We start from the raw sequence: 25,565 nt of genomic DNA on the forward strand, positions 1-25,565 counted from the left end.
CCGCAATTCTATAGCAGCAGCACGGCCACAAGAAAATGACGCAGATTTAAAGAAAGACGGCGCCGAGGACACCTAGGTGGATGAGAAGGCCGGAAAAACAAAGTGGTCCCCGAGCGAAGGACACCCCATGGCAGACCACCCACACAGAGAGTGGGTCCAGAACACCCCGCAACCCCCAGCCAGGATAGAAAAAAACAACTTCTCAGGTACTTCCCAGGTCAGTCACAGCATAAAGGAGGAGGAAAGGGAGGAGAGAAAAGGGAGGACACGAGACCCCCTAATCGACCCCCCCTCTAGGAAAGCCTAGCTGTTCCATCCTGCCAAGACAGTAGGAAAAGTACTTACCCGTCCCTGCGAGGACTGCTGGCACGTTCCTGACAGACCCACTTCTGAGCAGTACGGAGTAGCTGCCGGCCACGGCCCACTGTGACACAGACAGCTAGCAGCCTGGTCATATGTGAGCCCCAGAGCAAAAAGCTCACCGGCCACCCCTGGAGCAATGGGGTATGTCGTGGCAGACCCATCTCGTAGCCAAGGCCTGCTCACGCTCGATGACTGGACTGGGGGGACTACTATTATCCAGCCTGTCACACAGCCGGCAGTTGATAGAAGATCTCAGGCTCAAGAAAACATAAAATAAAAAATAAAATAAATTTAAATCTTTAAAAAGAAAAGGTTCTTCAGGACCAAGGGCCCATAAGGGAGCCAGGTCCTTCTCTACTAGGCAGAAAAAAACTGAGCTGCTCAGGGCAGTGTGAGGGGTTATGAACAGAGTTTTAACCATTAACATGCCTGCCTAGTCCTCTCCTAATAGACTGAACATAACCCTACAGTCAAGAGTATAAGGAAATTGTGTCCGTCCATGGACAAAAGAGAAAAATAATTATACTAAACGTCAGCTTTGAGAAGACGCCTGAACACATTTGGCCCTGGCAGCGTAGTAGGGGTGGAGGAGGTCCGCTTTTAGAGATCTGATGAACCTCTGACTCAAGAAAAACTTTGTAAAAAGACAAAGAAGCGATTCAGTTCGCATGCGCCGCGCTTTATACGTTTTTCATTCATTCACAACATTTGAAATGACTTTGAAGGTGACCCAATTTGAAAGTTGACAATGATACGAGATGTGATCCACACCAAGGTGTATGTTTAGAAATGTGAGAAGCTGCAATAGTGACTACCATGGCTTATCTCCACTGAGCAGCAGTCTATGAAGCTGGGATGGGGAGTGGAAATTATGTTCTCCACGTCTTATCGCAGCTCATTGAGAAGCTGTCAGTTACAGCAATACAAAGGGCCAGTTTATTATGATGTGATGAAAGCACCTCACCTGACCTTTTCTCCCTCCCCACTTCTCCAATTGAGTTGGCAATAGCGAAAAGAGAAGAGGGAAATTACCACAATGTGAGGAACCAGGGGGATTATGTCCCCTGCTTCCTCTGTCACTGCTCGGCAGCCCCTATAAGATTTGAATCTCAGCTGGTTTAGCAGGAACTGGCTGAGATTCAAACAGTTAATGGGCACACTGAATGTACCAAGTTGATCAACTTGGGTTTAACCAGTCCGCCAGGCTCTCTTATGATTTTTGCTAGCAGCTGTTCTATAGCCGCTAGCAATAAATCACAGACTGCTCCCAGCGGGGGCTCCACCCCACTAGCCCCCGACGGGAGCAGACAATAGCTTGGAAGGAGGGATTCCCCTGTCAGCACCATCTGTGTTGATGGGGGAATCGTGCAAATTTCTTTCCTGCAATCCATGGTTATACACAGGGCTTTTTTTTCCCCTCAGAGAATGGGTGCAGGAACTCCACCCTTCCGAGTCACCCCTTGATTCTGCCCCCTAACCACCTCCAAGCAACCATCCCTTTGTCCATCCCTTACCCTTTTAAAGGATACAAAACCAAGTATAAATGTTGTGGTCCCAAGTATTCTGTATGGAATTTGTTAACAAGAAAGACCGTAAATAAATCTAGCAACAATGAAAACCCCAGCGACAATAGATCCACCCTAGCAACAGTGGGCTCCCAAAAGCCAGCATCAATAGACCCACCCAACAGCCATGAACATTAGACCCTAACCTCAACAGTAGATCCCTCCCAGCACCGATTGACCCCTGCAACATAAGACCCACTCCAGCAACAATAGATCCTTCACCAGCAACAATAGACCCCACGGCAAAAATAGATCACCTCCAGCAACGATAGACTCCAGCAGCCAGCATCAATAGACCCTCAAGCAGTCAGCAAACAAAGACCCCTCCCTCAACAGTAGATCCCTCCCCGCAAAGGGAAAAGTGAAAGGCCAAAGAGAAGCGAGAGCGAGGCGAAAGAAAAGCGAAAGAAAAGAGACATGCCAAAGAGAAGCGAAAGAGAAAACAAAAGAAAACAAAAAAAAGACAGAAGCGAGCGAAAGGAAAAACAAAAAAAGAGAAGCGAAAGGAAAAAAAAAAAGAGAAGCGAAAGGAAAAACAAAAAAAAGAGAAGCAAAAGGAAAAACAAAAGAGAAAGAGAGCGGTTCATATATTGGCTCTTCTCTGAACTTTTTACACAGTCAAAGGCCACGTTGTGTATGGGGTTTCATAAATGTACACCTTATGCCTCGTACACACGATCGGAATTTCCGATGAAAAAAGTCCGACTGACTTTTTCCATCGGAAATTCAGACCGTGTGTGAGCCCATCGGAATTTTTCCATCAGATATTCCGAGTAATTCCATCTCGGAGTTTACATAGAGAACATGTTCGCTTTTCCTCCGATGGAATTCCTATGCGAGTTTCGTCGAGCAAAAGCCTGATCGTGTGTACGAGGTATAAGAGTTTTGGTCACTGCCGTATTTAAAAAAAGTGACTCTCAGCATCAGATCAGAGTAAGAGGATAACCGTGATCATAAGAAAATCACAACATTGGTAATGCAGCTCTCAGACCACCAATATCTGAGCAGAAAAGTGCAGGAATTAAATGATAGTCTATGTGAAGGTAGATCAAGTTCTAAAAAAAACAAACACCTTTCTTGGTGGATAGTCTGACCATGCAGATTTAGTTCCTGCCACTAAGGGCTTTTGTTTGCTTAATGCAGGTTGTGCATTCCTACACAAATGGGAATGAAAAACCCACTTGGTCAAATACAGGTCAGGAAGAGGTTAAATGCATGTCAATGAATTCTGAATGCATGTCAAACTGATGCCACCGACACAAGCCCAAAGGCAGACCCCAACCTTCCTGGACACAAGTCTGCATGCAAAATTCTGAACTTGGTAGTCTACAATGCTTGAGAAAATTCAAGCTGAAAGAATTGAAGGCGCGCCATGTATCATACAGCAGCAATTAACTAAAAGAAGCAACATGCAATTCAACATCAATACCCAGCTTATATGAAACTCATGTGCCTCAATCTCACAAAGGGAACAAAACACGCCAGCCACATATTTGACCAGGCACCACATCAAAACTTAAAAACAACACTGAAAAGTGAAGTATAAGGACATCATGTTCTGAGGCAGACCAGACCAGTAATAATAGTACAGTATGATCGAAAACAGAACACGCTAACTGAACAGGAAGACTCCTAAACCCTCAAGTCAAGATCTAAAAGTTCGTATTTCAAGTTCTAAAAAGCTTGTGGATAAACAGTGAACTAAACTCCAAACACCAGGAACTCAATTAAAGACCGAACACCAAAGACAAACATTTACAAATAAAAACTTTATACATAAACTAAAGAAGGCAAAAGAGCAGACAGGTGATTAAAAGGAAATTGTGCTACTAAAATCACCAGCACTTAATCGTTTGTAGTAGCAATAGATTGCCATTCATTTCAAACAAATGACCTCTATAAGAGGCACACAAACAGCCTGTAGTAGTGATCGCTAATCATTCACGCAATGTTCCAAATGTGTGTTATTGCTATTGAATGTTACCGCTAGTGATTAATTGCCAAAATTTTAGTAGCGATATCATACTACTAAGCATCGCCTTTGTGTGAGCCTTACTATGTAGCCTAATGGTGCTCAAAAAGAGAAGATGCCCAGGAAGTACACACAACTATGTATGTATTCTTTTTGTCTTTTTCTATACACTTCACAATCAGGTATTCACTTAGGATAACACACAATTTGTTCTGATATATACCTACAGTTGTCAAAGAAGCAAAACACCCATCAACTCCAAAGAGTACCAAGTTCTAAAGATTTTTAGCTATTTTGACCTTCTTTAAAAATTGCTTAAATTTCCCCATTGCCGTTGACACCGATTGTAACCATTCGCCCTCTGGAAGATTTACCACCCTTCATGACCAGGCCACTTTTTGCGATACCACACTGCGTTACTTTAAATGCGCAATTGCGTGGTCATGCAACGCTGTACCCAAATATCCCCCCCCCCCCCAATTTTTTTTTAGCTTTTGTGGTATTTGATCACCACTGTGTTATATATATATATATATATATATATATATATATATATATATATATATATATATAAAAAACTGTTATATATTTATGGGATTTTTATTTTAGATTTTTAATGGCCGCGATCTGCAAGATTGCAGGTTAAAATCGGAGACTGACACTTGACACTTTGCGGGAAACTGACACCAATACAGTAAACAATGCTAAAAAATATGCACTGCCACTGCACTAATGGCACTGGCTGGGAAGGGGTTAAACATCTAGGGCGAGACCAGTTTCAGTGGACATGTTCGGTCGTGTGTACAAGGCCTCAGAGTCTAAGGCCTCAGAGTCTAAGGCCTCAGAGTCTAAGGCCTCAGAGTCTAAGGCCTCAGAGTCTAAGGCCTCAGAGTCTAAGGCCTCAGAGTCTAAGGCCTCAGAGTCTAAGGCCTAATTCACAAAGCTTTAAAAATGTCTAAGGTCTCGGTAAGACAGGATCTTGGTGCCAACTGCAAGTTCCTGTAGCTGGATTCATGGGTACCTGCTGATAGTTGCAGCCTCTCAGCCTGTACAAAGCAAAAGGAGAGCTTATGGCACCCATGTAATTGCGCATGCAGTGATTACCCGAGGATTAGGTACAGATGATCTCTATTGGATGCAAGCTGTGGAAAGCTGCGGTCGGCGTTAGCCTGTCACTGCTTTGCACATGCTGAGTGGCTTCAACATTCTGTATCCACCTGTAAAATCACCCACAGGAATTCACTGGATTCTGCCCGCAGCTGGCACTACAATTCTGTGCGAATGAGGCCTAATGCACTCATTGTCAGACATGGAACTGTAATTTTTTTAAATGTTTTCTCAAAAGATTGTATTAAGATTTGTTCAAATAAAGAATGTACAAATAATGAAATTCATTAAGTATTACAGCAAGGGTACAATATCCAATTGAATCACAAGAATTTTGCAATGAATTATCGGATTATTTCATTAACAAAATGGAAAAAATCTGTGAAATTATTCAGCAAAATAGAATCTCTACCGACTCCCCCTTAAATCAAAGACAAGATTCTCACAAATATGCCACAATCAATGAAATTTACGCTAAAATCTATCTCCATCGACACCACCAAAAATATCACCGGTACCCTGCGAGACAGCACAGCGCCTAATGATATCATCCCCACTAAACTGTTGAAAGAATGTGCCGATATTCTGGCACCGTCTATCACGCACCTCATGAATCAATCATTCAAGGAAGGCATGGTGCCGATCCCCCTGAAACAAGGCATAATTAAACCCATTCTAAAAAAAAACACCCTTGACCCCAAAGACCCAGACCCAAAACATCGCCGACCGATAACAGGCCTAAACAGCTGCTCCAAGGTGATGGAGAAAGTGGTAGTGCAACAGCTACAACTCCATTTAGACACCCACAAACTACTGGATCCACTTCAATCAGGTTTTCGTCCTGGTCATGGGACAGAAACAGCACTTCTCAAAATATGGGATGACACTCTCGAAGCAGCAGATGAAGGAGAATCTTGTCTTCTGATACTCTTGGACCTGAGTGCAGCGTTTGATACAGTAGACCACAAATTGTTGCTGACCCGCCTAGGGGAAGTAGCAAGAGTGGCAGACTCGGATCTACCCTGGTTCTCCTCCTTTCTGGAAAACCGATCACAGATAGTGAAACTAGGTCCTTTCACTTCTGAAAAACGCACACAGTGTCATGCGGAGTCCCTCAGGTGTCTCCCTTGTCGCCCATACTATTCAATATCTATCTCCGCCCTCTCCTCAAAATCATCAGTAATCAGAATTTACTCTACCATTCCTATGCGGATGACACCCAACTTTACTTTCGTATCAGCAATAAAAAAAGGATCATTATCTCGGACTAGAGAAATGCCTCACTCTGAAAGAAAATTGGATGACGGAGAGTTATCTTAAACCCAATGGATCGAAAACAGAACTTCTTCTGTTTCACACCAACCGCAAGAGGCTGGCTACGACAACATGGACACCCCCGGGCCATTTTGGGACAAACCATCACACCCAGCACCAAAGTCAAATGTCTCGGAGTCACCTTTGACTCCGACATGACAATGGATGCACAAATAAGTTCAGTAGTCAGCGGATCCCACCATCTGCTGCGCCTACTACGTAGACTCGTTCCCTTCCTCCCAAAAGAAGACATAGCAGTCGTGATGGGACCAATAATTAACTCCAGACCTGACTATGCAAACGCCCTTTACCTCGGACTCCCAAAATACCAAATTGCTCGTCTACAAGTTGTCCAGAATATGGCGGCACGACTTGTAACAGGAGAAAAAACCCTGGGAATCAATCTCTCTGTCCCTCAGGGCCCTCCACTGGTTGCCCGTAAAAGACAGAATTGCGTTTAAGGCACTATGCGTGACACACAAATGTGTTCAAGGAAATGCCCCCCCCAATATCTATGTTGTTTAAAATTAAAATGTCACAACCCCAATCGCGTTCTCAGATCCACCGACCAAAATCTACTCCAGATACCCAAAGCAAGTCCAAAGGAGAACGAAGATTTGCAGTCCAAGGACCTAGACTATGGAACGCCCTACCAACCAGTATCCGAACGGAAGTGAATCACCTGGCCTTCAGAAAAAAACCCTCAAAACCCATCTATTCTGAAGGCAAAATACAGTAGGAAATGGATACCAAGCGCCCTGAGGCAATTCAGTTTGCATGTGTAGCGCTATACAAGTTTCTCACTCACTCAATAGTTTGTATATTAAAAAAAAAAATAATAATAATAAGGAAGGAAGGTTAAATTTAATTTTTGAAGCAATTTCAACTTGGAAACAGTTCTGGAACCGTCAATTTGATATTTAGTCAATGGATTTCTCAAATACAGTAATTGAACCTCATCATTTGATATGACTGAAAGATGTTCATTAATCAAAATCCAAGACTAGATTAATCTAGCCTTTAGGATGTCAAAGGGTAGGATTATTGTTTTCCAAGATCTGGCTATAGTAATTTTTGCCGCTATAAATATATAATTTATCAATCTTCTGAAGTGTTTAGGGATCTTCTCCATTTGGCTGCAAAGTAGTGCTTGTTTCAGGGTTTTGTTAAATCAATATTAGTGAGAAGAAATAGGAGCATAAACAGTATTCCAAAAAAAAAAGGTTTTACTTTTGAGGCATAGCCACCATATTGCTGCGTACAGACTATCGGACATTCCGACAACAAAACCGTGGATTTTTTTCCAACGGATGTTGGCTCAAATTTGTCTTGCATACACACGGTCGCACAAATGTTGTCGGAAAATCCGATCGCAAAGAATGCGATCTAGTACAACGGCACTATAAAAAGGGAAGTTCAATAACAAGTGCACCACTCTTTGGACTCCTTCTGCTAATCTCGTGTTAGTAGAAGTTCGGCGAGAGACGATTTGCGCTTATATGTCATCTGCTGCTGTTCCCGATCTCTCGGAGTCGCTGAGAAATCAGTTTGTCAGAACTGTGTGTGAATATCAGCAGCATAACAACTTCATCATTCTAGCATTATAAAGAAGAGAATGCGCTGCATTAAAAGATTAAAACATTTGCAGCATGACCAATGTGCTATCTCCATTACGAACGCTAGTTTTACCAGACCGAGCGCTTCCATCTCGTACTTGATTCATGCATGCATGGAATTCTGTGCGTCAGAATTGTGTACACACGCTTGAAATTTACGGGAACAGATTTTGTGGTCGGAAAATTTGAGAACCAGTTCTCAAATTTTTGTTGTCGGAAATTCTGACAGCAAATGTCTGATGAAGTCTACACACGGTCGGAATTTGCAAATTCCGATTGTGTGTACGCGGCATAAGTGAAACATTGTCCCTGCATGTCCACAATCTCTAAAACGCAATGGAGAAGCTCCTGTGACATAAGAAGCTATCATTTTCGGGACCAGATACCACCTTAGCAAAAAACTTTGTAGTTAGCTTCTATGGTAGAAGTATTAATCAGGGATTTTGAGGCATTATGCTCCAACATATACCAATCTTTCAGTTCTAGAGTTTCATTCAAACCCCCCTCCCATCTTTCCATATAACCTAGTTTCGAAAGGAATAGATGTTAAGATGGAATATATTATTGAAATGTGTCCTTTAAGCTTGTCAACATTTTTTAAATAAAGATTACATAGATATTATATCTAGATTACATGTTAAAGTAGTAATACAATGTACTATCTGATAGTATCGAGAGAATTCCGACTTTAGTAACAGGTATTTTTCAATGAGGAATTTTGTTAATATTCCATCATGACCAAAAAAAGTCAGCCATTTGAAAAAGTTCCTTATTGATCCACCAATTAAAGGTTTGAGGAGCAAATCCCAGAGTTTTCAGCTCTCTTATCTCTGTTAAGCAGACCATTTCCATTTTAGCTGCAAATTTGGAGACCTGGGAGAGGGGAAGGGGAGGGGGGAAGTGTATTGAGGTGAATGAGAGAAATCCTGAAGAGAAATGAACACATCTGCGAATCAGATGCGTGCCCATAGGAGATAATGGGCCTGAATTCGCACCTGAGCCACACCGCAAAGCGTAGAAAAGGCACACGTTTTTCCGGCAATGCGCAGTGCGAATGCATCGCACATATGTGAACCAGCCTCATTGAAATTAACCACTTCCTTACTGGGCACTTAAACCCCCTTCCTGCCCAGAGGACTTTTTGCGATTCGGCACTGCGTTGCTTTAACTGACAATTGCGCGGTCGTGCGACGTGGCTCCCAAACAAAATTGACGTCCTTTTTTCCCCACAAATAGAGCTTTCTTTTGGTGGTATTTGATCACCTCTGCGGTTTTTATTTTTTGCGCTATAAACAAAAATAGAGCGACAATTTAGAAAAAAAAACATTTTTTTTTACTTGTTGCTATAATAAATAGCTCATTTTTTTTTTTTTTATCCTCAGTCTAGGCTGATACGTATTCTACATATTTTTAGTAAAAAAAAAAAAAAAGAGACTGGTTTGCGCAAAAGTTATAGCGCCTACAAAATAAGGGACAGAATTATTATTATTATTATTATTTTTTTACTAGTAATGGCGGCGATCTGCGACATTATGGCAGACACATCGGACACTTTTGACACCATTCACATTTATACTGCAATCAGTGCTATAAATATGCACTAATTACTGTATAAATGTGACTGGCAGGGAAGGGTTAACACTAGGGGGTGAGGAAGGGGTTAAATGTTTTCCCTATATAGTGTTCTAACTGTGTGGGGGGAGTGACCGATCTGTGTCTCTATGTACAAGAGACACAGATCGGTCTCCTCTCTCCCTGACAGCACCGCTGTCTGTGAGAGCCGGCAATGAGAAATGATCTCATATGTAAACATATGAGATCATCTCTCATTGGCCGCACAGATCGCCTGGCAAACGGCCACTCCGATTGGCCGTTCACGGCGATCTGTGATTGGCTGTGTCCAAGGGACACGGCGAGCACAGAAGTTCCCTGCTCGGGAGAGCGTGTGCAGGGAACGCGGAAAGGGGCGGAGGGCAATTGACGGCGCCCCAGAGAAGAAGAACCACCCTGCGGCCGTCAATAGTCGTACGGCCGTCGGGAAGTGGTTAAAGTATTTTATAATGTTATGTGAATTGGATGCGGTTTAAGCCGCAACCAATTCGCATAGGTGTGAACCCAGACTTAAATGGTAGCCACATCAGTTGAGAGATCGATTTAGATGGGCAGGAACATGTTTCAGTCTGCATCCATAGAGATGGAGACAATTTTGTGTGAAATCTAATCAGTTGAACAATTTGGGCAGCATAAAAATATTTCATCAGATCTGGGATTTCCAATCCTCAGTTTCAGGGACAAATAGTATACTTTTATTCACCCTAGGTAATTTTTCAAATCTCATTGGCCTAACTAGCAAAAAATAAATAAAAATAACTTTGACAAATAAGTATCCTTATCCTGGTGTGTTAACCTGTGAATTGAGACTAAAATCTTTTATTAAAGTTTCCTATTTTTAATTTTCTACAAGTGGAAGCTTTGTTTTAAGTCCATTACCAACAAGGAAAACAGTCGACTTTGTGCAGAAAATTAACACCCCTAAAAATATATCTTAAATATTAAAATATCATTCATCAAGAAAATTACAAATCTTAAAAAAAAATAAAGATACTGGCACGGTTATAAAAATATACCAACACCAGAAACATTACCTCTTCTTTCAGTGCATGTTTCTTTTGTTCTAGACAGATTTCTTTTGCTCGCATCAGTTGTAAAGTCTCCTTGGAAACCCCATACTGAAGCTTTTCCATGCGCTCCACAGCAGCTGCCCAGGCTGTCTTCCCAAACTTCTTTTGGTCAGCTCTCATGCGATCATACACAGCTTTAATCACAAAGAATTATTTTATACATTCATTATCTACCGAAACAAAATTTATAGAGCACAGAAATAAAAAAATAAAAAAAGTTCTTAAATCAGGAAAATCAGTCAGTCTGAAATTATCTCCAACTATTCCAGTATTGAAAGATAATATTAAGAATGTCACCACCATCATCAAGGGTATAAACTAATGTGGCAGTTGCAGTTTTGTTAGGCTCCTTTCACACTAGCGGAGTCTGCCAGAGGATGACAGGTCCGTGACCACTCCGCTGATGCAGAGAGCACACAGCCCACTGTCTTTAAGCTGTCAGATGGAAACAAACCGTCGATCCGTTTACCTTCGGCGGTCTTCCGATCCGACAGGTAGATGGGGTCAGATCCCCATCCTTCTGTTTTTAGTGGACCGGATGGGATGTCGGCACATGTCAACAGACACATGTCCCTTGGCATCCATCGCTCCATAGAGAGCAATAGATGGTCCGATCAGTTCCGTCTGAAAAAACAGACAGGCGGAGCCGATCGATCCATCAGTGTGAAAAGGGCCTCAAGTCACACTTGTTACCCTAGTTCTGAGGTTTAGTGCTAATAAAAGATTTCTTGGCTTCAGGTTTATCAAGAACCAAAATGGCAGCATGTAGAGTGACTACAACCAGAAACACGACAGATTCCCTTTATAATTTTGAGGGGCAATGGAAACAAAAATGTGACAAGTTGGAGCCCCAAGCATGCTAGTCATTAGAACCTGGCAAATGTGGATACACAACTTCTATATGCAGATATGCAAGTACAACAAACAGAGCATACACACGAAACAACAGAAAGGAAATGGTAGATGGTTACCCTTTTGGGCCTTTGCTGTGATTTCAAAATATTTAACCGTTAGGTCCTGAATAGAAAGCACGGCCATGTGAGCCTTCTTTTGCCAGTCCGCATCTTCTTTCTTCAGGCTCTCAATTCTTCTAGGGCCCAAATAATCATTCTCTAGGGAAATCTATAAAACAAAGCACATATTGGAATTAAACAACTGAAAATTGCAAGGATGTCAAGAGTAAGAAGTCCGCTTACTCTGCACACAATCTAGATTCTTTGCTCATTTACAGCATCTTGACCAATGATTATGGCACATTGTGCACTGTTAACCATACGCTTACATTTTTACAGTTAAATGCAAAGTTCAAATATTTAGTGCTCAGTGCAACAATCTGTAATTTACCAATTGAGAAACAGTTCAACTAGTATATTGTGTGGATATAGAGGAAATTCATTTTGACTAAAACAGTCTATTCAATGCAGAAAAAAAACAAAATCAAATGAATTGCATGGAATTCTATCCTAGAACAGCTCTCTTCTCTCCATGTTATTTACCACCCCACAATCATTTGGCCTTGCCTCCCCCTGGCTCCTCCAATGTGTTATCAATATACACTGCTCAAAAAAACAAAAAAAAAGGTACATTTTGAAAACACATCAGATCTCAAAAATATCATGCTGAATATCTATACTGATATGGACTGGGTAAAGTGTTCAGAACGAAAAGGATGAAACTAGGGCCGAAACAACCAATTGATTAATCGACAACTAATCGATTATGAAATTAATCGATTACAATTTTCATAATCCATTAATCGGCCAGTAACATAATGGGGTTAAAAAAACTAAAATTAGTACAAAAGAGCAAATCGCTACTGTAAATATCACTTTCACTGTCCCGCAGTAAAAAAAATGAACCCCTTACAGTAGCGATTATTTGCTCTTTTTGTACTTATTAAGTTTTTGTAACCCCATTATGTTACTAAACATCTTAGGCCTGGGTTCACACCTCTGTTTTTTGGTGCTTTTTGCAGAAACACATTACAGTTCATTTACATGGTTTCCTATGGGACACGTTCACATCCATGATTTTTTTTCAGCTGCTGCGTATTTGGAAAGGGCAAAAACGTTTTAACGCAAAATGGTGCCATTTTGTTTTTTTGGTTCAATATGGAGAAGCTGCAGAAAAGCATGTAATGTGTTTTTTGCGGCAATTTGTGTTTTGTAATCTGCCCAACAACAAATTGGCCCAAAAAAAAAAAAATTTAAATGCTATTGTGGAATCGAAACAATAACCGGCCAACTAATCGATTATGAAAATAATCGTTAGTTGCAGCCCTAGATGCAACATCGTTTGATGCGAATGAAAATTATCAACCTACAGAGGGCCGATTTGAAAGACACCCCAAAAAAAAAAAAAAAAGATACAGCAGGCTAGTCCATTTTGCTGAAATTTCTTTGTAGCAACTCAAAAAGGTCCTTAGTAGTTTGTATGGCCCTCACATGCTTGTATGCATGCCTGACATCAGGGCATTCTCCCAATGAGACAACGGATGGTGTCCTGGGGTATTTCCTTCCAGATCTGCACCAGAGCATCACTGAGCTTCTGAACAGACTGAGGTACAACCTTCTGGCGCCGGATGGACTGAAAAAATGTCCCCGAGGTGTTCTATTGGTTTTGGGTCAGGTGAGCGTGGGCAGTATATAATTGAATGCAGCATAGCTACTAATCGCCGGCAGTAACTGCATGCAAAAAATCAGACAGACTGGTTGTACCGATGGGCTTCAGCTACTAATCAACCACTTTCTTCTATCCTTGGCTCATTTTTTAGTCTCCAATATGCCCAGTGCTTCTCTACATCTATTACACAGTATGCAAAATGTTATCTATATTCTCCTGTGCTGCACCTACTCTAATCTATAAAAAACAATAGACTACACAGATAGTCCACCTAATGAAGCAAATTACAAATGAAATAATACATGCAGCACTTTTTAACATACCCCAAAAATATAAATCATGTGCTCAATATGTATGCATATACTCCTTAAGTGTCCACATTTCAAAATAAAATTGTGCAAGTCCAGTATCCCAAACACAATCTTTTGTGTACCACTCCACCCAAAACTAAAAATTCACCGCTGTGCGCCACCGTAGTAAAGCTGCACTCTCCAAAAAACACCAATTGTGCTCTCACCTTGTAATTTGGACTTAAAGTATACAAAAAAAAAGGCAAAACTTTTTTTTTTATTATTATTGTTCAACAGAGTGGAGATAGCCCCCGTTAGGAAGATTCACCCTCTATATTTGCCCTGTTTACCATTATCATTGAAAGTAAAAGAAAATATAAACTTTTGGGTTGTCCCCAGAAAAGAAATAGAGGGGATATCTTCCACTGGGAATACTAGTTCTGGTGAGCCGAAGAAGTTCCCTTTATTTGCAGGGATTTTCTCTCACTTCCTGTTAGACAAATGGGACAGGAAGTGAAGGGAAATCTCTGCATTGGGACAAAGAAAGGAAAAAAAAACACGCGACAGGGGTTATAACCCTTTTTTGCTCTATCCAAAATGAAAAAAAAGGTTTTGCCTAGATTCCTACTTTAATGGTTTTGTAGGTCCAAATATCCCTTTTACTCACCAGGAGTTCATCACGACAGTTTGCCCAGGTCAAGATAATCCATCATTCCAAGAGAATGCATATATTATCTCCAAAACTGAACCATGCACTCAAAAGAAACAAATGGTAGAAATAGCTTATAGTGCTTACTGTACTAAAATACCTTTATTTAACCATCAATTATAACACTCTCATGATTAAAATCCATATTGCGCTTTGCAACATTCTTTGTTACTCTATGACTGAGATCCCTCACCCATTCTGCACTGCTGGTTAAAAAATCTCTCTGCACTGGATCTAGTGCAGGCAAAAATACACCGTTTGCGATCTGTACTTGGGGTGTCCTTAGGATTATGGACACCTGCAGCAGATCACACACCCAATTCATTTTGAATGTGGTGCAGGAAACACTTACGGAACAAGGGTTTCCCACACTGCATTCTGCTGTGAACGGGCCCTAATCCTTTTTACTCTTCCCTTCCTGAACACCATTACATTTACCTTACTTTTGTATTGACTATAACATTAAAAAAGGGAAACTTCAGTCTCTTTAGCACGGACTATGTTTAATCCTTATGCTGCCAGCATTAATAGATTGAAAAGAATATTAGATTTACTGTTTTTTTTACACTTCAGTTCCTTTCTGGTTGCCAGTCCTATGCAAAAAATTTCATAGATTCCAGGAGTCTTCAGGAGGGGAGGAGGGGTTTCTCAGATAACCACACCCTTCTGTCTGCATGCCTCAGCTAGGGGGAAATAGATTCCAGGAAGTAAATTCAACAGAATCATCTGCCCTTACTCAAGATGGCCACAACCAGAAATGCTAGGAGGTGTTTTTCAAAGTGATTTCTAAGCAAAATAAAACATGGAAATATGGATGGCCGGGGGAGTTTGCTTAGAATAATATATATATATATATATTTTTTTATTAAATAGCGTTTTTGGTTTGTGGTGCTCGGATACAGTGTGGTTCCGCTTTAATGATCTGATCTACAAATTACCCAATACAAACAAAATAACCAACTACCAAATAAAATACTAAAATGTTAATATTCATTAAACACATTGAATAGCAAACCAATACTTAAGATTTCAAACATTATTAATAATAACTATTATATAAAAAGTAGTATATGTCCAACTTCACATTAAGACCTTTTGGTTGCATGGTGTCCAATTGATAGATCCACTTTGTTTAATTTTTTGATATGAAGAGCATTGTAATGCTTGAAACTGTACATTTGCTTGAGTTATTTAGATTTTGTATGAAGATGGACTTGTGAAGTAAAAATAATTGCATTATACAGAGATCTTTAATTTTTCTCAGGAGCCCACTGTTGATGTGATCTCGGAGCGGTAATAAACTTACAGCATGGCAGGAATGACTTACTCTTGTGTAAAATACATACATACATACATACTAAAACCTTGGATTGCAAGCATAATTCGTTTAGGGAAGAGGCTTGTAATCCAAAGCACTTGTATAGCTAAACAAATATACCCATAAGAAACAATGGAAAAATCTGACGATTCGTTCCACAACCATTTATCCATAAGTCCTTCAGTCTACAGTCCATATAAAAAGATAGGTTGTGTAACCATGAAATTTCCCATCCACAAATGGCAGTCTCCACAAGGGGAATAGAAGCAAAATCCAGCGGAAGCTACAGAGTATAAAAGAGAAGAGAGGAGCCTCTACGTGTAGCAATATGGTTACATTTATCCACTTCCATACCAGGCCTATTCTGGCACTCCTCTCCTATATGTAAAAATCATCTTTCTTTGCTAAAAAAAAATAACTCAGAACCCCCAAACATTATGTTTTTTTTAGCAGACAAAATGACAGTTGTTGCAACTTTTTATGTCACATGGTATTTGCGCAACAATTTTTCAAACATTTTATGAATTAAAAAAAACAGTAAAGTTAGCCCGTTTTTTTTGTATAAATGTGAAAGATGTTCCGCCGAGTAGACAGTCAACATGCCACGCTTTAAAATTGCGCACACTCGGGGAATGGCGCCAAACTTCGGTACTTAAAAATCTCCATAGGAGACGCCTTACATTTTTTTTTTTTACAGGTTACATGTTTAGAATTATAGAGGAAGTCTAGCTAGAATTGTTGCTCTCCCTCTAAATGCACGTGTCAATACTTCACGTGTGGTTTAAAGGAGTTTACATATGCATACTTACGTGTGCATTCGCTTCTGTGCGCGAGAGCACGGGGACTCTTGAATTTTTTTCTATTTTTACACGTTAAAAAAAAAAAACACAACATGATCAAAGGTCCTCTTTAGGCTATTGTGCACAGGCGCCATCCACAGCCGATCGTAAACTCAGCCATTCGGCGACTCCGTTCTGTGCATGTGCTGCGTAGTTCCGTTCGGGCATTTCTCGACAGGACACCGGCTCTCATCGCTGTAAGTCTGCAATCGTGACCGGGAAGACTACCCTGCAGTGGAGAGATCTTAAAGCGAGGCTTGATGCGCTCATGGAGCGCAGCGTGGAAGGGATGCGGTTGATGGCGGTGTGGAGGATGATCTAGGTGGACAGCTTTATCCTGGATGCCTGCATAAATTATATATACACATACACATACACACTGAAGAAATTACACTACTACAATGAAAATTGGTCAGTGTACAGCTTGTATAACAGTGTACATTTGCTGCCCCCTTAAAATAACACACAGCCATTAATGTCTAAACCACTGGCAACAAAAGGAAGTACATCCCTAAGTAAAAATGTTCAAATTGGGCCCAATTATCCATTTTCCCTCCCCAGTGTCACATGACTCGTTAGTGTTACAAGATCTCAAGATGTGAAATGGGAAACAGGTGTGTTAAATTTGGTGTTTTTGCTCTCACTCGCTCATACTGGTCACTGGAAGTTCAACATGGCACCTCATGGCAAAGAACTGAGGATCTGAAAAAAAGTTGTTCCTCTACATAAAAATGGCCTAGGCTATAAGAAGATTGCCAAGACCCTGAAACTGAACTGTAGCACAGTGGCCAAGATCACAGGCCTCGCCATGGTCGACCAAAGAAGTGGAGTGTACGTGCTCAGCATCATAACCAGAGGTTCACTTTGGGAAGTAGACGTGTGAGCCTGTCAGTGCTCAGACCATACGAAGCACACTGCATCAAATTGGTCTGCATGGCTGTCATCCCAGAAGGAAGCCTCTTCTAAAGATGATAGCACAAGAAAGCCACTAAACAGTTTGCTGAAGACAAGCAGACCAAGGACATGGATTACTAGAACCATGCCTGTGGTCTGGTGAGACCAAGATAAACTTATTTGGTTCAGATGGTGTCAAGCGTGTGTGGTGACAACCAGGTGAGGAGTACAAAGACAAGTGTTTCTTGTCTACAGTCAAGCATGCTGGTGGGAGTGTCATGGTCTGGGGCTGCAAGAGTGCGGTCAGCACTGGGGAGCTACAGTTCATTGAGGGAACCATGAATGCCAACATGTACGGTGACATACTGAAGCCGAGCATGATCCCCCTCCTTTATACAAGCTGTACACTCACTACTTTACATTGTAGCAAAGTGTCATTTCTTCAGTGTTCACATGAAAAGATATAAAATATTTACAATAATGTGAGGGGTGTACTCACTTGTGAGATACTGTACACACACACACACACAAATAAATAAAAATGTATATATTATATATATATATATACATATATATATATATATATATATATATATATATATACACACACACACACACACACACACACACACACACACACACACACACACACACATAATAATGTGCAAAAGGTTTAGGCAGGTGTAAAAATATGCTGCAGTAGTTTGTTTTCATCAATTAAAATGAAAAGTAAATGAACAGAAGAGAAATCAAAATCAAAATTTGGTGTGACCTCCCTTTGCCTTCAAAACACCACCAATGCTTCCAGATACACTTGCACACAGTTTTCAAAGAAACTCAGTGATAGGGAGTAGTTCCAAACATCTCCAAGAACTAACCACATGTTCTCTGTGGATGTAGGCTGCCTCAAATGCTTCTGTAATCCCAGACAGACTTGATGATGTTGAGACCAGGGCTCTGTGGGGGCAAAACCATCACTTTCGAGACTCCTTGTTTTTCTTTACACTGAAGATAGTTCCTAATGACATTGGCTGTATGTTTGGGTCATTGTCCTGCTGCAGAATAAATATAGGGCCAGTCACACACCTCCCTGATGGTAGGGCATGATGAATAAGTATCTGCCTGTATTTCTCAGCAATGAGGACACATTGATCATGATCAAAACTCCAACTGCAGAAATGCAGCCCCAAACTTGCTGGGAACATTTACCATACTTCACGGATGCCTGCAGACGCTCATTATCGTACTGTTCTCTTGTCCTTCAGTGAACAAACTACCCCCTGCTACAGCCAAATACCGTATAACACAAACCCAAATTTCTAAAGCTACACTCCGGAGGAGGAGGAGTGGAAGGAGGAAAGCAGCCAGAAAAAACTGAGCTATTGAGGCATTTAAAAGCGGTTTTACAATGACAATGACACAGGAGAAGCAGTGTAGGGACAAGGGGCTGGCAAGGGATTTTTTTCTCAACTTTAGACTATGCAGATAGCGATGTCCCAGAGCCAGGAGAGGCAGGGCGGCCATGATGTGTGCCTCCTGGGGCAGACCCCCCCCCTGGTAAAAACACAATATCGGCGTATAATACGCAGGCACCGTTTACCCTCTATTTTCAGTGGAAAATGTGTGTGTTATACGCCGATAAATACAGCATTTCAAATTTTGACCATCGGTCCAGGGCACCTGCTGCCATTTTTCTGCTCCAGAGTTCCTATGTTTTTGAGCATAATTGAGTCACTTAGCCTTGTTGCCACATCCGATGTTTTGGGCTGCAAATATTCCATGAAGACCACTTCTGGCCAGACTTTTCCAGGCAGTAGCTGGGTGTACCTGGGTCCCACAGGTTTTCTCAAGTTCTGTGCTGATGGTTCTCTTCGACATCGGAAGATGTCCAGCCAACTATGGTATGTTTTTTATCTGCTGCATTAGGTTTCCTTGTCTACGGTCCCCAACGTTGCCCGTTTCTTTGTGCTTCTTCAAAAGAGCTTGACCAGGATATCTTGAAACCCCAGTCGGCCTTGAAAGCTTTGCCTGGGAGAGACCTTGCTGATGTCTTGTAGCTGTATGACCTATGACATGAAACTGCCTTCCAAAACCTCACCTTAGTAGCAGACTGACTGTTCCTCACCCAATTTTTTTGCCTCCTACACAGCAGTTTCAGTTAATGACCGTTTCAACCTACATATGAAATTGATGATCATTAGCACCTGCTTGGTATAATCATACACCTGACTCTAATCCGACAAAATCCCTGACTTGGTGCAAGAGAGTAAGAATTATTGCTGATCAGGAGCCAAAGAGTAGTCACATCAAAAATTGATTGGATTTCGATTTTTCTTCTGCATTTTGTTAATTGCCAAAACAAACAATTGAAATACTGTATTTATTGGCATACAACACTCACTTTTTAACCCAGCAAATCGGTTGCAAATAGTGTGTGCATGTTATACACCGAGACTGCAATTTGGGCTGCCTCGGGGAGAACTGGGAGGGGGGTGTGACGAGCACCATCAGATTACATAAAGCGGGAGAATGTCCTGTTTACTCAGCGGCCTTTGTAATAGGAAGTCCGGTCTCCAGGGCTGGCATTGGACCAGTGTTCTGTCTACCATAGAAGCTGGTCCAGGAGGTGGGACTTTGTATTAAAGAGGCCGCTGGGTAAACAGGAGATTCTCGCTGTATGTAATGTGATGGCACTTATGCCACCCCCTCCCTGAGATGGGCATTGATCAGGCTGCATTCATCAATGAGGAGGCTGCAGATGGGCATTATGCTGCATTGATGGGCAATTGTGAGGCTGCAGATGGGCAATGATCCTTATTTTGCTTCAAAGTTCTTTAAAAAAAAAAAAAATCCCTGAAACTAAGTTTCGAAACGCGTCGGACATACATGGATGCAAGATGTTCATACAGATGACTATGTTTTTTATATCGTTTTACTCCTAGATTCTCATTATACCATCAAGCCCCTCCAGTGGTTCATGTTGTGCACGATATGCCAAGTACCATGGCGTCAATATGTATATGTAATTTGTAGCATGTTTATGCGATTTTGCGGATGCAATTTTTTTGTCATTCAGTATTCTGTACATGATCTCACAAGGCATGATAAAATGCTCTTTGCCAAGACTGCTTTTTGGTATACATCTCCCATTCAAAGTCCCCAACTAATTCCCCCTTTTCGTGTTGGAACCCAATTAAGCAATACTGTATATCCCACATGCTTACGCTACATAGTGATTGGCCTCATTTAAAGTCCCCCCGACCAAACTCTCTCCTTTTTCATGTTATACACCTGTGCGTGTTAAATACGATCTATATTTTTCTTCACAACTGCCTAAAACTGTGTATGTGTATATGTATGTATGTATGTATGTATGTGTGTGTGTGTGTATGTGTGTGTGTGTGTATATGTGTGTGTGTGTAAGTAAATTTGTTTTTATGCATTTGTCAGTGATCACAGCCAAGAGACATAATGCAACATATCCAGATTACCAACTGCTTCAATGCACGTTAGCAGCTGTGTTTACATGTGCAAATCGAAGCTATATATAACCTTACCAATTTGCATAAATATAAAATATGCTTGGCTTTGGAATACAAAAGCAAAAACGGCCTTAGATAACTATTCCAGAACGTTACATGTGAAGATCAGAGAAATGCTGTAATTGTTAAGGGAACAGAATTGTGAAGCTTCATGAAAAGCCACCAAATGCACAGGGAATGACATCATGGAGATTGTCCAGCAACATGAACTGACAAGATCAGTGAGCGGGAAGAAGCAGCACACAAAATGACAGCATTATTAATTACACTTTTTGGGTGGCAGAGAAAACACACAGCTGAGCTCTTTGTCAGCCCAGCATGATGAAGACAAGACAATGATTTAAATAGGGTTAAACCTATTCACTCATCATCTATGTCAAAGGCTGCTTACCTGAAACTGCTCCTTCCTAAAGAGTTTTCAGAATTTTTTTTTTCCTATGGTGCCCTGACCTCAAGGTGGTAGCAATCAGGCCATTTGGGATCCGGTGGAGCTTCTGCATAGGATGATTTATCAAGTTGTTTTGGGCCTGACCCCTAAACAGCCATCATGAATATCTGCTTTTTATTTGTTGAACGTTTCACATAAATACATGCCTTTGTAGCCACAAAATGTTTATATATACACATATATATATATATATACACACACACACACACACACACATACACACATACACACACACACACACACACACACACACACACACACACACACACACACACCTACAATATATTTTTTTCAAATTATTTAGAAAAAATAAAAAAGTGTAAGCGGAAGACTAAAGGCTAAACCCACAACGTTTCATGTTAGAACCATATTTAAGGCTGAACACGGCACAACCACCACTACAGATGGACTTGTAGTTATCAATTAAAACACAAGTGCGCCGATTTCTGCACGCGTCGTCCTTGGACATTTCCTCCAGCTCTTAAACTTAAAACCTGTAACTACTTGTGTACCAGCCCTAAACTTCAGTACCACTCGGTATACCCCCCAGCAGCTTTCAGCCTTGCAGATATTTGCAGGCTGCTTGCAGTCTCATGCACAGGGAGCCAACGTCTAGTGTGCATGAAGACTTAGTCAGCCCATGGTGCAAATTTATTTCCTGCAATCAAAGATCTTCGCACTGGTGAGCAGTCAAGTTAGAACAGGAGGCGGCCATCCCCAAACTCTTACCCACAAAGTTGGGAGCATTAAATTGTCCAATTGTCTTGGTATGCCAACGCCTTCAGAGTTCGCTCCACTGGAACTAAGGGGCCAAGCCCAACCTCATAAACACAACCCCCCACCATAATCCCCCCTCCACCAAATGATTTGGACCAGTGCACAAAGAAAGGTCCATAAAGACATGGATGAGAAAGTTTGGGGTGGAGGAACTTGACTGGCCTGCACAGAGTCCTGACCTCAACCCGATAGAACGCCTTAAGAATGAATTAGAGCAGAGACTGCGAACCAGGCCTTCTTGTCCAACATCAGTGCCTGACCTCATAAATGCACTTCTGGAAGAATGGTCAAACATCCCCATAGACACCCTCCTAAACCTTGTGGGCAGCATTCCCAGAAGAGCTGAAGCTGGTAAAGCTGCAAAGGGTGGGCCAACTCAATATTGAACCCTACAGACTAAGACTGGGAAGCCATTAAAGTTCAAGTGCGTGTAAAGTCAAGTGTCCCAATACTATTGGAAATATAGTGTATGTGGGAAATTAACCTTCAAAGTGATATGAAAGTTTTTTTATTTTAAATACCAAACATGTTATACTTACCTGCTCTGTGTAGTGGTTTTGCACAGCGCAGTAGAGATCCTCCTCTTCTTGGGTCCCTCCCTTTTGCTGAGAGTCCCCACAGCAAGCAGCTTGCTATGGAGGCACCTGAGCCACTGCTCTGTGAGTCCATTCAGACAGCCGTGGGTTTGAGTTTAGTTGACAGCAGCAGGCGCCATTGGCTCAGCCAATCAGGAGTGATAGTCATAAACAGCTGAGGCTCATGTGCAACATCGCTAGATCAAGATGGGGCTTGGGTAAGTATTAGGAGGGGGCTGCTGCATGCCGAAGGTTTTTTATCTTAATGCATAAAATGTATTGAGATGAAAAACCATCTGACTTTAGAACTACTTTAATTGCCATTTGAAGGTGTGTCTCTACCAAAGCCAAACATTCCAGGGCATGTAAACTTTTGATCAGGGCCATTTGGGTGATTTCAGTTACGATATAAAAAGAAGCCAAAACTATGTGATAATAAATGGCTTCATATGATCACTAGCCTTAAAGGGGTTGTAAAGGTACAATTTTTTTCCCTAAATAGCTTCCTTTACCTTAGTGCAGTGCTCCTTCACTTACCTCATCCTTCCATTTTGTTTTTAAATGTCCTTATTTCTTCTGAGAAATCCTCACTTCCTGTTCTTCTGTCTGTAACTACACACTGTAATGCGAGGCTTTCTCCCTGGTGTGGAGTGTCATGCTCGCCCCCTCCCCTGGAATACAGGAGAGTCAGGATGCTCTCTACGTTGCAGATAGAGATAGAAGCTGGGTGTTTGGACTACATGAGAGTCAGGACGCCCACTAACACCCAGCTTCTATCACTATCTGCAACGTAGAGAGCATCCTGACTCTCCTGTATTCCAGGGGAGGGGGCGAGCAGGACACTCCACACCACGGAGAAAGCCTTGCATTACTGTGTGGAGTTACATACAGAAGAACAGGAAGTGAGGATTTCTCAGACGAACTAGGGACATTTAACCGCTTATGCACATATACGTCGACAGAATGGCACGGCTGGGCACAAGCACGTCCTCTTTAAGTGCCCAGCCGTGGGTCGCGGGAGCGCGCCCATGGCGCACGCTCTTGACCCGGTCCGAAGCTCCGTGACCCAATCGCCGCTGGAGTCCTGCGATCAGTCTCCGGAGCAGAAGAACGGGGAGAGCTGTGTGTAAACACAGCTTCCCCGTTTTTCACTGTGGCGCCGTCATCGATCGTGTGTTCCCTTTTATAGGGTAACACAATCAATGACGTCACACCTACAGCCACACCCCCCTACAGTTAGAAACACAAATGAGGTTACACTTAACCCCCTGCAGCGCCCCCTAGTGGTTAACTCCCAAACTGCAATTTTTAATGCATTTTTTGCTGTGAAAAGGACAATGGTCCCAAAAATGTGTCAAAATTGTCCAAAGTGTCCGCCATAATGTCGCAGTCACGAAATAAAAAATAAAATAAAAACAAAAATCGCTGATCGCTGCCATTAGTAGTAAAAAAAATAATTATTAAAATGCAATAAAACTATCCCCTATTTTGTAAACGCAAACCAATCAATAAACGCCTATTGCGATTTTTTTTACCAAAAATAGGTAGAATAATACGTATCGGCCTAAACTGAGGAAAACATTTTTTTTTTATATGTTTTTGGGGGATATTTATTATAGCAAAAAGTAAAAAATATTGATTTTTTTTCAAAATTGTCGCTCTATTTTTGTTTATAGCGCAAAAAATAAAAACCGCAGAGGTGATCAAATACCACCAAAAGAAAGCTCTATTTGTGGAGAAAAAAGGACGCCAATTTTGTTTGGGAGCCACGTCGCACGACCGCGGAATTGTCAGTAAAAGCAACGCAGTGCCGAATCGCAAAAACTGGCCAGGTCCTTTAGCTGCCTAAAGGTCAGGGTTAAAAGCAAAATGGAAGGATGAGGTAAGTGAAGGAGGACTGCACTAAGGTAAAGGAAGCCATTTAGGAAAAAAAAAAAATTCTACCTTTTTGGCACGATCAGTCATATTTTCAATATCAAAATTTCACGATTTCTGCCAACTTTTGAGCAGCACACCAACACTTATTTTTGCATACATTTCGAGTCTGAATGAAGAAAGGTAAAAATTGTTAGGAGATTTCTAAATGATATCCAACATTAACAGAACTCCAGTAAATCCTCGGAATGTCCCGATTTCAGCTATTAGCCAACACAACTCTAATGCCGCGTACACACCATCACTTTATGTGATGAAAAAAAATTACGTTTTTAAAAACGTCACTTTAAATGACCGTGTGTGGGGGATAACGTTGTTTATGTCTTCTGAAAAACGACCAAAAAAAATTGAAGCATGCTTCAATTTTATGTGTTGTTTTTCACTTCACAGAAATTGACCGTGTGTAGCAAAAAAACGTTGTTTAAAACAACGTTTTTACACCCGCGCATGCCCAGAAGCTAGCTATGAAGCGAGTTTCAATGGAAAAACGTGGTGAACGTAACCTCGCTTTGCTAGAACATTGTGAGAAAAACAATGGTGTGTAGGCAACTTCGTCTTTGAAAATTGAAGTTTCAAAAACGTTGTTTTTTACTTCACAGAAAATGTCGTTTTTTTTCATCACATAAAGTGATGGTGTGTATGCGGCATAAGGCCGTCTACCAATCACAGTAAGAAGAAATGAGCTTGTCACATCCAAGACTTATAGAGTTAATTAAATGTGCGCATCGACATTGAAAGCCTCCATTACATGTTAGAACTTCCTTCCAACGCTGAACACCTATAATGATACGCTTATTTTTTAGGCTTTCTTCTTCTAAGATGTAAAAGAATTTTAATTCAATATGCCATTCTGAAAAATCTTGCTTGTGTTGTCAACCTGAATCCAAAAGAGATGAGGAAATGAGACATCAAAGGCAATAACTACTTGACACAACTAGGACAATCCTAGTAAGGCCCATATTTCTTACATAATGAGATTACAATATGTATCTTAGGGG

General features: G+C 41.3%; 1 protein-coding gene across 2 annotated transcripts in view; it reads right to left on the minus strand.

Moving 5' to 3' along the window:
- The window catches only part of JMY (junction mediating and regulatory protein, p53 cofactor), a 104,354-nt gene that overhangs the window by 26,721 nt on the left and 52,068 nt on the right, over positions 1–25,565 (minus strand). For both annotated transcript variants that reach the window (XM_040340658.1, XM_040340647.1), the window contains exons 3-4: positions 11,590–11,740; positions 10,583–10,752 (exon numbers count right to left, since the gene is read on the minus strand). In XM_040340658.1, coding sequence (XP_040196592.1) covers positions 10,583–10,752; positions 11,590–11,740 — 321 coding nt within the window. The remainder of the gene's footprint in view (positions 1–10,582; positions 10,753–11,589; positions 11,741–25,565) is intronic.

The sequence above is a fragment of the Rana temporaria genome, chromosome 1, assembly GCF_905171775.1.
Source record: "Rana temporaria chromosome 1, aRanTem1.1, whole genome shotgun sequence".
Taxonomy (NCBI): Eukaryota; Metazoa; Chordata; class Amphibia; order Anura; family Ranidae; genus Rana; species Rana temporaria.